The sequence below is a fragment of the Phyllostomus hastatus genome, unplaced genomic scaffold (genome assembly GCF_019186645.2).
Source record: "Phyllostomus hastatus isolate PE091 unplaced genomic scaffold, TTU_PhHast_1.1 phas_scaffold_1674, whole genome shotgun sequence".
Classification (NCBI taxonomy): Eukaryota; Metazoa; Chordata; class Mammalia; order Chiroptera; family Phyllostomidae; genus Phyllostomus; species Phyllostomus hastatus.
This window is the reverse complement of record NW_025334011.1, coordinates 14,062,215-14,076,894: the sequence shown is the minus strand read 5'-3', so window position 1 is coordinate 14,076,894 and position 14,680 is coordinate 14,062,215. Positions and strand designations below refer to the sequence as shown.

The 14,680-nt window shown below is 37.2% G+C and overlaps 1 protein-coding gene across 1 annotated transcript in view; it reads left to right on the top strand.

Moving 5' to 3' along the window:
* Nucleotides 1-14,680, top strand: part of MYO3A (myosin IIIA) — a 203,556-nt gene that overhangs the window by 121,416 nt on the left and 67,460 nt on the right. Inside the window, exons 18-21 of the mRNA XM_045858071.1 lie at nt 372-519; nt 10,749-10,902; nt 11,748-11,836; nt 13,863-13,992. Of these exons, the coding sequence (XP_045714027.1) occupies nt 372-519; nt 10,749-10,902; nt 11,748-11,836; nt 13,863-13,992 (521 nt within the window). The remainder of the gene's footprint in view (nt 1-371; nt 520-10,748; nt 10,903-11,747; nt 11,837-13,862; nt 13,993-14,680) is intronic.

The window sequence follows — 14,680 nt, the reverse complement described above, 5'->3', positions numbered from 1 at the left end:
TCTTGAACATATTTTTGCTGTGTTCTGAGAGAGCCTGGTTTTCCCCATGAATCATGACTCACTCAGGTCTGTAATCATGTGCTCATAAACCCATAGGAAAAAAAGTTTCTTTTGTTTAAGGATATATGATAGTGTAGGAGTGGTTTCTAAGTACAAGGAAAATATTGACCATTTTCATATTAAAATTGATGCTACCTAATTTTTCTTTTAAGTTCTCTGGAGGGAAACATTTTCAATAAAAAATTTCACTTTAACTGTGTATGCTGGTAGTAGTTTTTAGCTAAATCACAAAAACATACTCTGAGATAACCTGCTTCACATTACCTCTTAACAAAGTAAGAACTCAAAATAATATCTCTCTAATTTTCCAGTGGGAATGGTGATGAACTGAGCATTGGCATTCTGGATATATTTGGCTTTGAAAATTTCAAAAAAAATTCCTTTGAGCAGCTTTGCATTAACATTGCAAATGAACAAATTCAGTATTATTTCAATCAACACGTGTTTGCATGGGAACAGGTAAGTTGATGTACTACAAAGATGCATGCATGTCTATGTTATGTACATTGAAGCAGAACCTGAATCACAGATTTAAAGCCTCAAACATTTAATAAAGACAGAGAAAAGATTTTCCCCCTCCATTCCCATTGTAAAAACAAACACAAGCCAAAAAACTAATATGAACTTAGTGTGTCTTAAATGTCCTGCATTGAAAATCCATGCACCCTTCTCCAAAACTTAGCAAGCCTGCACCCTTGCAAAGAAGGAAGTTTCCTTTGAAAATCTAAGATGTATGTATCCAACTGTTTCTCTTTCTGTAGACTGCATTGCTGGAATTCTGTTTGAAATTTAAATATCCATCTAAAATGCATTAAACTTCAGAATTCCAGTAACTAAGCAACACAACACAAGATAATGGGTTTGATGCAAATTCCATGAAACAGTAGTGCTGTCAGGGTATAATGTGTAATTTATGAGGCAGCCCCAAAAATGTTCTTCCTTAGAGGAAAAAAAAACAGATTTGCTTGAATTGCATTCAACAAAAATGTAGTATGAAGATTATTTCAAATATTTTATCAATTCTAAAAGTTATATTCATGATGTCATTTGTCTCCTTTAAATAATATTAATTGTCTTGTGTTTAGAGATTACAACTGAAGTTTTTGTTTAAATGTGAAGTACATTGGAGGTACATGAACCTTTTTTGAATCAGAATATTAGGTTTATTGAGATTTAACTTTGAAATTGCATTTTGAAGACAGCAGTCACAAAAGAAAATGTTTAGACCTTGAGATTTCTTAAGCCAAAACAAAAATGGACATAAATTTAAGATTTTAATCTGTATTTGCCAAACTCTCATCTCCAGACCCTCTTTCTTCCCTTCACAGCCAAGTTCCTTGAAAGCATATTCAATATTCATGGCATTATATTGCTTTCTTTCCCACCTAGTACACTGAGCTTACAGCATCTGGCTCTGACCTCTCCCACTCCATTGGAATGGCCCTTCCTAATCTAACCAGTCATTAGTATCAGCAACATTTTACTCACCATATCATTCGTCTTTCTGTAATTTTCAGCCCTGTTGACAGATTCTTATTTCTGGAAAGCCCCTCCTTTGACAATGTCAACACCATCTTTCTGTTTCTCCTCTTTTTGAATGGTTTCTTCCTTTATGCCTCCTGCAACATCCCCTAAACCAATGGCCCTCAACCCTTGCTGCATATTAAATTCACTTGAGAATCTTTGTAGAATTCCCATGCCCAGACCCTGTCCCAGACCCTGTCCCAGACCAATTAAATCAGATCTCTTGGGATGAGACCCAGGCACAGTATTTTTTAAGGTTACCAGTGTACATATATCCAATATTCAACCAACATTGAGCATTACTGTCCTAAATGCTAGCTCCCTCAGAGTTCTATCCCTGACCCTGTCACATAACAGTTGCTCAATAAATATTTATTTAATTAAGTTCATCTTGCTTTAATGCCTCACAGTGTTCACAGAATTCATTCTAACCAGAGACTGAAACAAGTAAAACAAACTTTTGGTTTGGACTTTTTGGTAGGAAATTTATTAGAATTACCTGCTTCACAGGACAAGGTTTCTCTCTTTGTGTATTCCCCATCTATTCATTAACAGCTTTTGTAGGTAGACCTCTGTTATTCTCCTCTTTTGGAGGTTGAGATTAGAACCTGGTTTATTGGAATTAGCCTTTAAACCAATGTACAGATCTTTCAATTATTACTTGTTTTTTTTTATTTTTCATGTAATGTTACAATTTACAATTTACTTTGATTAGCAGTCTTGAATTCTATCCATGATTATATGCTCCTTATTGTTTTGTCTTTGGGCTGGCTACAAATGAAACTGTTCTATAAGACCCTGTAAAATATATATCCTTGAGAGGTTTTCAAAACAAAACAACTCAAAATTGTCCTCAACAAATTAAAATTTTAACTAGGATCCAGGATTATACAGAACATTTTGAGGAATTAAAGCCATTCCCAATTCTTTCAAGTGATTTTTTAGGGGTAACTACTCAAGAACCCCTGCTTCATGATCTTAAGGAGCAGGTATTGGCAGCTGAGTGTGTGATAAATATGTGATCTGGTGGATACAGGAGCAGTGATTCTGTTGACTTTAACATGTGGGTGTATATGTTGTTGTTTTTCTTTCACTATCACTTCCTGTAAAGGCAAAAATATGCAACTGAGAAATACTAACTGTAGTTGTATATGTTGACTGTCACAGAGAAAGAGAGCACACTCACACTAATTTCTATAAATGAGAAAGAGCTTGTAAGCCAAGTCATTAATTAAAGTCATGGTCACACTTGTTTTGGTAGAACATATTCATAGGTTTGACCTAACTCAGAGCTCCTCCATGTAAGAAAGCCATTGTTGCTCATCAGTAAGATGTACTGTTCTCAATTTTGTGTCCGTACAAAGGATCTGGCCAGTCTGAGCAAACCACAACCTACCTCAGGCAGCGTCTTCACAAATAAAACAACTCTGGTACTGCTTAAACCAACAAATACTATCTTTATTGGCAGTCCTACGACACTGAAACATAAAAACAGATTTGCTGAAAGCACTTCCTTATTTATCCTGTTCAGTTTGTGTGTAATATACACTGGGACACTCCAGCAAATTTGATTACAAAGGTATTTTGAATACCATTTCATTTTACTTACCATTAAAAAAATAATGGACTACAGGAAAACATGTTCAGTGAAAGAATTGATGACAGTGACCTAATCCATGGCTTGCTGGGTGGATAGTTTCACGTTTCTTGGAATGATTGCCTCCAACTAACCATTCAAATTATTTTTGAACATGTCCTTAAATCTGGGAACTGCACTTTTAACTCACCGGCAGCTGTGCCTCCTTTCTCCTCAAAACCTACTTTTCTGTGGATATAAATTGTATATCTTGGAATCTCAATACCCAACCAAGAACATCGAGACTTGTGTCCTTTTTTCTTATTATTATCTAGATATTTAGAATATCTAAGACAACTGGTCTATGGTAGCATTATATTTCTTACATGTATACTATATAGCTCCTGAAAATTTCCTGGAGTTTAGTATTTCATAATATCTGAAGCTCCCATACTTTCTTGGCACTAGAAGAACCATTTTATATTTATTGACTTTAATAAAATTTAAAGGGATGATTGCATCTGAAAACAATAGTTTGAACATTAGATGACAATCCAGGTCCCCACCCCTGCAGATAGACAATGAGGAGTATAATTGTAAACTTTTAAAATCCCAGACTCAAACTCTTCTAAATGAGTTGCAACTAGAAGGCATGTGATTTTTCTTTCAATTGTACTCATTTCACAGAATGTTCATATTTCCTTTTACATGTGTGTAGAGTTATATTGATGCACACTATTTCCATATTTTTCAAAAAGCTTTAGTTAGCAGCTCAAAAGGCATCAAACAAGTTATCCATTTCTGATTCAGGTGGCATCTGTCTGCAAGTGCCCCCAACAAATCTCCACAACAATTATGTAACCAAGATTGGCTCAGGTGGCGGGGGTGGGGTGATTTATTTTCAGTTTATCAAGAGAGCTCAAAGTAAACAGGTGTGATAGAAATCTTGAAATTCTCTTCAAGGTAGAGTCTTGTTAGTGCTGCAGTGATGGGCTTTGTCCTTTGTCTAAATTTTGCACTATGGTATAATCATTATAATATAAACATATCAAAAAATGAACCTTGTTCCCTACAAGTTTATGTTTCAAATCAAGGAGAATGCATGTCAGCCATTAACCAATCACCTATGGACATGATTAGAATTGGAACAAATACTATTGTTCTTTAAGGCCATTATGATACTACAAAGCATTGTTCTAGAATCCTAAAGACTCACTCTACTTCCTTACATGCCTGTTTATACCTAGGATAAGCGTTCTTGTCCATTAGTGTTGCTCATTTTTCTGTCTGTTAACTGAACTGAAGCTCATTTTTAAAGTGAGTTATTAACATTTATTTTTGTATGAGGATAAATTGTTATGTATATCACTTATATATGTGCCTGTGGGTTTAGAATTAAGAGTCAGAAGTCATTTTATAGGGAGGAAATTATTTACAGCCTAGAATGGAAACCATAACTGCAATTATGGCTCTGGCTTCTCTGGCTGAAAATGATGTGTATCACTTTCATCTCCAGCTGTTCACATCCTAAAGATTAAAGCATTTAAGATTTTTGAATGTGGGCTCTAAAACATAATTTGTGGTAATTACAAAGAATAAAAGTTTATTCTATTATATAATATCTACATTTTCAACTTTTTTAAGTTCAACATCACAAAGTAAAAATCAGTCATCGGATAAAAAATGTGTGGGTGATTCAAAATGAACCTCATAAATGTGTTCAAATTGTTTTGCTTGCAAAGTGCGAATTTTTATTTTATATCCAAATTTCTTCCTTATTAAACAAGTCATATGTGTGCTACGGTGGTGAAAGCTATTTTATAGGCATTTTTTTAAGCTCTAAAATAGACATACATTTAAGAAACCTCTGATACAACATGTATTCTTTTTTAAATGCTCAGCCAAGACTTAGGTTACTGTTTGAGATCACATACAAGTGTTCCTTAAGCCCCTCACATACTAGGAGGGTATGGAACTTGACATCCCAATGGTAAGATACATGTGGAGCAAGCAGCCCTGCAGCAGCTCCTGGCTGTGGATATGTCTTCCTCTCCCTGAGCTCTTGCAGGCAGCCCTTTGGGTTCCTTGTCTACGTCACCCCTCGCTCAACACTGTGCTGCACACAGTCTCTCTCTCTTCCATTGATGAAGTTGGGTCAGCACCCTTAAGATGATGTGGGGATTTGTGGTAGTTATTTTGATAATTTGATAATCTTTTAAATAACCTTTTAATTATGTAAAAGATTCTTTTCAATGAGATGTATAACTAGAAGCATAGATCCATATGACTGCTAGAAGTTTCTATATATGAGGTTAATACATGCTGTTGATAAATGGAAGTAAAAAATAATGGTAAAGATTTAAGCATGACAGCAAAGGAGAAATAGTTTCAGGTAATAGAGATATACAGAAAATTACATTTCTGAATTTCCAACTGAAATACCTCCTTATCTTAAGCCAGTACCTTAAGTCAATAGAATAAAAATTTGTAAAATTCTTTATGACTTTTAAAGAGCTTTCAAAAATAGGTGTCATACACAAAAAGACCTTTCTTCTTAACAAGGCTTGTGTAACTCTTTTTCTGAAAAAGAAAATGCTCTGGAGAGCACCACTTAAAATTCCTTCCTCTGAAATTCATTGTGTGTGTGTGTGTGTGTGTGTGTGTGTGTGAAATAAAATGTGTATATTTTATTAGGAATTACCCAGACTACTTTCTCATTAGGTTACTTGTCAGATTCTGAATTAATGACCTATGTCACCTTGAGTCAATCATAAACAACATTCTTGTGGCTTGCCATTAATGTTAACATAAAAATCAACAGAATCATTGATACCAGTTTTGAATGGAAAATACAGGAAGAAATAGATTTCAAATTATACATTTTACTTTACATCAAGAGTTTAGATTTTAAACACATGTATTATACTTTGTTTTGTCCATTTTTAGTTTTTTAAAATAGTTACTTCAGCAAAATGTTATTACTAAAAATAATATATACAGAAAAGAGAATGAAAGAAAATGTGATAAAATGTTAGCAATTGAGGAATTTGGGTGACGGGCACATGAGAGTTTTTTGTACCATTGTTGCTATTTTTCTTTAAGTTCAAAATTATTTCAAAATAAAAGGTGGCAAAAGTTTCTTTTTTCACTATAATAAACATACTGACTTTACTTTGAGTACTAATAACACTCTAAATCCTAGATTTTCAGCCTTTAAAATGTTTCTCTCAGAATGAGGATTTTTGTCAATGAGTAGCTTCTCCATGTTTTCTGTCTGCTCTGGGAAATGTTTTTGTAAATGTGTATACTCATATGAACAGCTGGTGAGTAGGGATTCTTTTACCAAAAGACAGACTTCAAGGAGTGGATGTGTTTATGTGGTTTCTTTCCCCTTGCAAATCTTTTGTCAACTGACATTTATTTATTAATTAAATTTCACAACACTTTGAGGCTGTTTTGGCATTTTGAAATGTTAGAACCAGAAGAAACCTAAATAGATTCTATTTCACATATAAAAATGGCTCCCTGGGACCTGCCCAAGGTTGCAGGCTGGTGAAACAAAGCCAGAACCACAATGCAGTTCTTCTGATCCCTGTCCTGGGTTCTTCCCATGAACAAACAAATAAGTAAAGTTGAGAAGAATCAGAGCCTGACAAAGTCACCGCTCATGCAGAAGAAAAGGTTGCTCCATGTATTTGAAGGAGAGGAAGGGAGGGACAAAAAGAGAGAGAGAGAGAGACAGTTTTTTTTTCATGTGAAAAGCCAAGGAGAATGAACATAAGGCAGGAAAGAGGGAAACTTGAAAGAAGAGTAGCACTGAGGCAGGTGGCAGTGGTAACAGACAGTGGCAACTGGAGGCAACAGAGACCCCCTAACAGGAAGGATATAGTTCTAAAAGACGGAGTGAATGAAAGAGAGAATATACCAAAAGCAAAGAGACTCTAGAATGTGTCTTCCAAGTTGGGAGAGAACATCTACCAGACAGAGAGAACATCTACCAGACAGAGAGAACATCTTTGTTGTGCCTTAACGGACAGGGACTCTATCTTTTTCATCTTTATTTCTACCCTCCCCTGTCTACCCAAGAACATACACATAGCAGGTGCTCCTAAAATATTTGAAGAATTTTAGGACATGGCATCTTTTACAATCTATACAGAGATAGTGCCACACACCTAGGTGAATTTCAAATACCATCTCTTGATATAAATCCCATACATTCTTCCTCCCGTGATTTGAAATGGGTAGAAGCATTAAAAAAATGGACCCTTTCACAAAGATGGTGCCAAAAATGAAGAAGGAAGCCCTTGTTCCTCCTCAAGCCAAAGCTAAAACAAAGTCTTTGATAGCAAAGAAAGCAGTGCTGAAAGGCATCCACAGCCACAAAGGAGGAGGAGGAGAAGGCAGAGGAGGAGGAGGAGAAGGAGGAAAAGAAGAAGGAGGGGGAGGGGGAAGGAAGGGAGGGAGGGAGGGAGGAATTAACATCACCTGCCTTCCAATGGCCCAGGACACTGTGGCTTGGAATGCAGCCTGACTACCCTCTAAAGAATGACCCCAGGAGAAACAAGCTTGACTGCTATGCCATCACCCAGTTCCCCCGACTACCAAGTCAGCCACGAAGAAGACAAGACACCGGTGCACTTGTGTTCATTGTGGATGCCGAGGCCAACGAGCACCACATCAGACAGGCTGCGAAGAGGCTCTGTGACATTGACGTGGCCCACATCAACACCCTCATCAGGCCTGATGGAGGGAAGAAGGCATATTTTCAACTGGCTCTTGCCTGTGATGCTTTGGATGTTGCCAACAAAATTGGAATCATCCAAAATGAGTCCAGCTGGCTACTTTTAAATATAAAAAATGTTCACTGTAAAAATAAGTGGGCTAAACTTTAAGAGAGTTTACACACAAGAGAGTGACCAGTTTAGGAAGCAGGGTTGCTGACTTAGTTTGGGAAATAAGAGAAGGTCTCTCTGAGGACATGAGACCTGAATGATGAGAATCAAGCCTTTATTGTGTTATTAATCTGTGCTGAGTAATCTACACTAAATTTTTCTCCTGCCAGGCTTACAGCCTCTCTCAGCCTGTGGTAAACGCCCTTCCACACTACTCTATGAGTCTGAAGACTCAATTTAGTCATCTCAAAACTCTCCTGAAATCACAGGCTGGCCCAAAATATTTAAGTTTATTGTCTAAGACCTATAGCTATGGAAGTGCACCTTCTGTGGGCTTGCTTGCTAGTGCATCCTTTCACAACCCACACTCGAAATTCCATGAAAAACAAGGGAGACTTTGGCTGAGATGAGGTTTCCTTGCCTCCTTGATATATTCTGTAAATGATAATTCATCCAACCTTTTTCAAAAGAGAATTCATGCAATCTGAACAGAATAGGGGTTACATATGCTAAACAGCTCAGCTTCACTGTAGTTAATAACTTCCTTCATCTGCTTTAAATGTAGTTTTAATGCACAGGGCAAAGCAGAGGACTTTCTGAGGAGGTAGATGAGCTTCATTTATCTACATATGCTTAAAAACAACTAAGCATTTTGAGATCTTAGCTGCTGTAAAAATATATAATATGTTGTTTTAGTCATGATCGTTTTACTGAAAGTGCTTTATAAATCTGAGTAATAGCATTTTTCTCCATTGGTGTGCCTGGAGTTCGTAATACTAACAAGTATCTGAAAGGGGATCCCCTTGTTTCCAAGTTCCTCATCTGTGCCTGTAAGGCCTGCCACAAAAGCATGCCGTGGATTTTGCCACACAAATAGAGAAGACAAATGCATTGATTCAGACCTTAATCAATATAAAGGTCTGATATTGATTTTTTTCTATATAAAACATACAAAACCGCCTTTGAACTTTGCAATTGCCATTTAAGCTATAACATGCTGTCTGCATAATGTATCTAATAGTAAAGTAATTGTAGGTCTGCATACTGCTCCAAGGTTACCTTCCAATGAGAAAACTATGAAACTTCAAAACATTGTTCCCATTTTTTTAAGAACTGGTTAAACTAAATATCTTTCAGGTAACCTGCCTTTTAGACCAGCTGGTTCTGTCTCATTTTTATGTATTAGACTTTGTTTTATTTAAAAATGCACATGTACCTTTTTTCCTGGTGACACCCTTGAAATGAGATTTCAGTATCATAAGGTTCTGAAAGTAGTGGCTAAAACTTTTGCTTATCAAATGCCCCACCTGCCATTGACCTAATTCCTCCATAAAGTTGCCACACACAAGTTCTCTCTCTCTCTGAACTCTTGTAGTGCATGGTGCACAGCATTTGTCTGTCACATCTTACCTTGCATTTTGAATATGTATTTACTAAACTTATCAGTCAAGATACTTGTATACTTTAAACTCATTGCAGACAAGGAGTTTGATTTAACATCTTTTTGTCTATTAACTAACACAGTCCTTTTTTTTTTCTTTTCTAATTTTATTTTAATCATTGTTCAAGTACAGTTTTCTGTCCTTTACTCCCATCCTTCTTATATGGTGTTTAATGAATTTAAAAACATAAAATATATAAAATTAAAATTAAACATTTAAAGAAAAATAGCCAGTAATTTTAATTTGTGAGCAGAGCAGGGACATTCTTCCTCAGTCGGTGGTTATCTGATACACTTCCCAGTAAGAGCTGCTTTCCTACCTGAGAACCGGTGAGTCCCCTACATGTGAACATTGCTGCAAGTCATCATGCAGATGTCATGTGTGTCCTCTCTTCTACAGACTGTGAAGTAGGGACAGAGCAAGAAGGCAAAGGTATAGAAACACACAATCGCATAATTCTTCATGTCTCTTTTGCAAAAGAGATCATCAAACCTATGTTGTTCTGGAACCATGATCGAAAAGTAACTGTTGTTCATTGTTTTTTATTTTATGCATCTTAAATATACTCAACGGCAAATTATTATTAATGTACCAGATATTTTTACTTTGTTAGATGAATATCATGAGCTCCACCGAGTTGTTCATTGTTGATGAGATGTGAGTAGATGAGAAAAATGGAAGCTTAGAGAGTGTGAAAATTCTGAAGGATTATACAGCTGGCTAAGTGGCAGACCCCAGATACAAACCTGTTTGTTCTTGGTTCTAAATCCATTTGTTGTTTTTGTGATCCACAGCTGTCTACTCTAACGAAGTACATGTTGTTATGACTGAAACATTATGTAAATGTTTGTAAGAGATTCATATCTGGAACTAGATGAAAGGCTTGGATTGGGGAAAGTATAACCCTAAAATATACTTAATTGATATTCTATAAATTCTGGAACATAATTTTGTCACTGCTCATCAATACTCCCTTACGTTTTGAAACCTTAATTGTCTGTAATTGTAGTATAGCAACTAGAAACTTTTTGTTACTATCCAGAGCAGAATCAGTACTGACTTTAATGAACTACCATTTCTGAAGAGAGAAAAATATGACACCCTCAGTTTAAAGGTAAGGTCAGAGGGAGTGATTTATTATACTGTGTAAAGTAGGGGTTTAGGTTATTACTATAAAGCTACATGTTATTCACAAAGTTTTAAATGAATTGGTAATGTGAATTTTTCTGTATGTCTCATTTCCTGTTACAGAATGAATATGTAAATGAGGATATTGATGCCAGAGTTATTGAATATGAAGATAACCGGCCCCTCCTAGATATGTTTCTGCAGAAGCCAATGGGTTTACTATCCCTCCTCGATGAAGAAAGTAGATTTCCCAAGGCCACTGACCAGACTCTTATAGGTGAGTATTAAATCCAGTATGTCTACATCATTTTTGATACAGTCATCTAATTCTGAATGGCTAAAAATAGATTTGTAATTGTTTGGAAGGAAATTGCTGTCATAAAGCCTGCAGAGCCTTAAAGACAAGGCTTTGGATCTAATACCTGGACTAGTGAACATTTAGAATAGGGTGAAAAATTTTGTGACAAATTAAGTAAGTTTAGACATTGAACTTCTCCTTACTTTATGGCAGACCCCCACCATAGGTCAGAAATGACCTTAGAAATTAGAAGACAAGGCAAAAGGAAGTTCTAGAATTTGAAAAGAGCTAATGGGAAGGAAATAAATTCTGGGGGTAGGACCTGGCAATCTGTGTTTTTTTTAAGATTTTTCATTTATTTATTTTTTAGAGAGGGGAGGGAGAGGGAAAGAGAGGGAGAGAAACATCAGTGTGTTGTTGCCTCTCACATACCTGCTACTGGGGACCTGGCCTGCAACCCAGCTATGTGCCCTGACTGGGAATTGAACTGGCAACCCTTTGATTCTCAGGCCAGCATTCAACCACTGGTGCACCATCACAGCAGCCAGGGGGCAATCTGTGTTTTTAATAGGCTCTCCAGGGGACTCTGATACTTGCTCAGGTTAGAAAACTACTGCTCTGAATTATAACGGAATGGTAGAATTCATGATATTGAGTTTTGCCTTACCATTTATAAATATATTCCATACCTGCATATATTAGCTATGTAGAATTTTCTTGTACTGCACATTGTCCATTTTATTGAGAAAGGGATCATTCTGTCAATCTGTATTTTTTGAGGATCTCCTGCATAATTGAAATTGGAGTTCAATTTTTTTCTATAGAAAAATTTGAAGATAACCTAAAATCTCAGTATTTCTGGAGGCCCAAAAGAATGGAACTTAGTTTTGGAATTCACCATTTTGCAGGAAAGGTAAGAACTTTGAAGAATTATGAATTTCTCTTTAGTCTGTTGTTGAATGATCAGGGTAGGTGTGAAATGATGGCCCAAAATATACATAGATGGTTACAGTGAGATAGCCACCTGTTTTGTCCCTTGTCTACCCCCAACTCTGCTCTCCAGCTTCCTGCAGTCTGCCCTGTCCTTCTGCAGCCACTCCCACTCCAAGGTGACCACTTCTAGCATCTGGCAAAGGGGAAGGAAGGAAGGAAGGAAGGAAGGAAGGAAGGAAGGAAGGAAGGAAGGAAGGAAGGAAGGAAGGGAAGGGAGGGAGGGAGGGAGGGAGGGAGGGAGGGAGGGAGGGAGGGAGGGAAGGAGGGAGGGAGGGAGGGAGGGAGGGAGGGAGGGAGGGAAGGAAGGAAAAAGAAATCCTTCTTAGTTCAGCAAACACAAGATAATAGTTTTTTTAGGGAATTTTTATTAAGAAACTAAGGGAAAACAAGAAGGAAAAGAAAGAGACATGCCTTGAACAGCCTGTCTTTCTGATGCTGACATCTGGCTTTGGGTAAGATTTGTTAACAGTGGGTACCTAGTTTTTCCTTCTGTTAGTGATAGCTGGGAATGTCTATTATAAACTGCATTTTTTCAGACATTAGGCACTTCTCTCTTCACTGCAGCCTTTGTCTCTCCTCCCTCCCAACAGGAGGAGGTGCCAGGCTGCAGGTATGGTCAGGGAGCTAAGCTAACCCAGGTAGATGAAATTGGCTAATGGACTGGTGCATAGTTAGAAGAAGAAATGCTTGTGCATCACTAGATACACATTCCCACACCAGAGCAAACCTCAGCACCCAGAGGACATTTTCCTTCCCTTCTGCAGAGGATAACAGGTCATTCCCTCACAATGATGTTATAAATATGGGAGGACTAAGAAGATATTAAAATCAGGAAAGAATGCAATGACTTAAAAATGTATAAACAAAATAAAATAATGCTGAACACTGAGCACTCTAGTTTACTAGAACTGTAATATTCCCCAGACTTGTCACACACAAAAAATCTCAATATTATATGTATAGCCTCTCTGATGATTTTTAGCATCTGATTTTTTTAAAGCCTCCTTTAAAACAGCCATTAACGATTGCCTATGATCACTTTATCTACTTTTTAGTAACTGTATCAGTCTGCTGGGGCTGCCATAATAACAAAAACTCCACAGTTAGGGGGGCTTAAACAACAGAAATTTATTTTTTCACAGTTCTGGAGATTACAAGTCCAAAATCAAGTTGCCAGCAAGGTTGGTGTCTGGTGAGGCCTCTCTTCCTGGCTTGAAGACAACTGCCTTTCTGCTCTGTCCTCATATCTCCTTTTCTCTGTGTGCATGTGAGTGAGGGCAAAGGGAGACAGATCTCTGATGTATCTTCCTCATTTTATAAGGGCACCAGTCCTATGGGATTAAGACCCCACCCTTATGACATCATTTCACCTTTGTTACCTGCTCAAAGGCTCTCTCTCTCGAAACAGTCACAGTAGAGGCTAGGGATTCAACATAATAATTTTAGAGGAACACAATTCAGTTCATAACAATAGCCATCTTACAGAAATCTTTGGGTTACACTGATCGTTAGAAAGTCTTTAAATTATTTGGTAGTGCCAGAAACGTGAGCACCCACAGTGGACTTAGACCACACTATTTTGGAGACAAAGTGTGTAGTGACCAATTCGCTGCAGTGAACCGATTATCACAGAGATCAGAATGCCTGGGTGGCCCCTGTGCACTTCCTGCACGCCACCCTCAACCTGTCGGAAATGCACCAAATGGGAGGAATCAGACTTCTCTTTTCATTTCAATCCAAATAAAATCAGTGAGATGAATCGTTCTCTGACAAGGTTTACTGTAAACAGGGAGAGGTTTGCTTTTCCAACCAGGTTATAAGGGACTACCTTCGATAAATCTCTGTATACCTGTCACTCGGCACAGAGTAAACTCTCAATAAATATCTACTGATGATGATGTGACAGTGACACTGATTGTGACGATGATAACATACTTTATCAACAGGTCCTATATAATGCAAGTGGGTTCTTAGCTAAAAATAGAGACACTCTTCCAACTGATATTGTGCTACTTTTGAGGTCATCAGAAAACAGTGTAATCCGGCAACTAGTCAACCACCCTCTGACAAAAACAGGTAAGCTAAGACAGTTTCCTTTAAATGAAAAGGTTTCTCAGGCCTGATCAAATAGTTTCTGATTGTGATTTTCATGAGTAAAATCCTCAATTTTTTTTGTTGGTTTGTTTTCAGCTCATTAAATATGCAGTTATTAATGTCCTCTGCCTGATCACCTGAAGAAAATACTAAAACATAAAGAAGGCAGGTTTTCGTGAAAGAAAGTGAAGCACTCCCCAGAAAATAGGTGATGCCCTAGCTGCTCACGGGAAGAATAGGCTCCCCTCCAGAGAGATCAGAATTGCCTGCTGTTTCAGAGTGACTAGCATTTTGGTTTAGTGAGCTCTGCCTGATTTATTAAAAACTCACATGTTCTTGTGCCATTCAGCTATATATATTCTTGGATTTGCTTTTAAGTAGAAAAAAAATGTGTTTGGGGGTTGTTTTCTTTACTGGCATTTAAAGTTGTTCTCTGTATTTTTAATAGTTTTATTTAGGTATAGCTGACATAAACAACACATATTTTGACAGTAAAATTTGATGAGTTTTGACGTACATAAACACCTGTAAAACATCACCACAATCAATAATGAACCTATTCATTACCCCCAACTGATGTGTCTTCATGGCCCTCTGTAATCCTTCCCGCTACTCCTCCCCACCTCTAACCAACTGTTCTAGCATTTGTTGAAAAGATGTTCATTCCCTC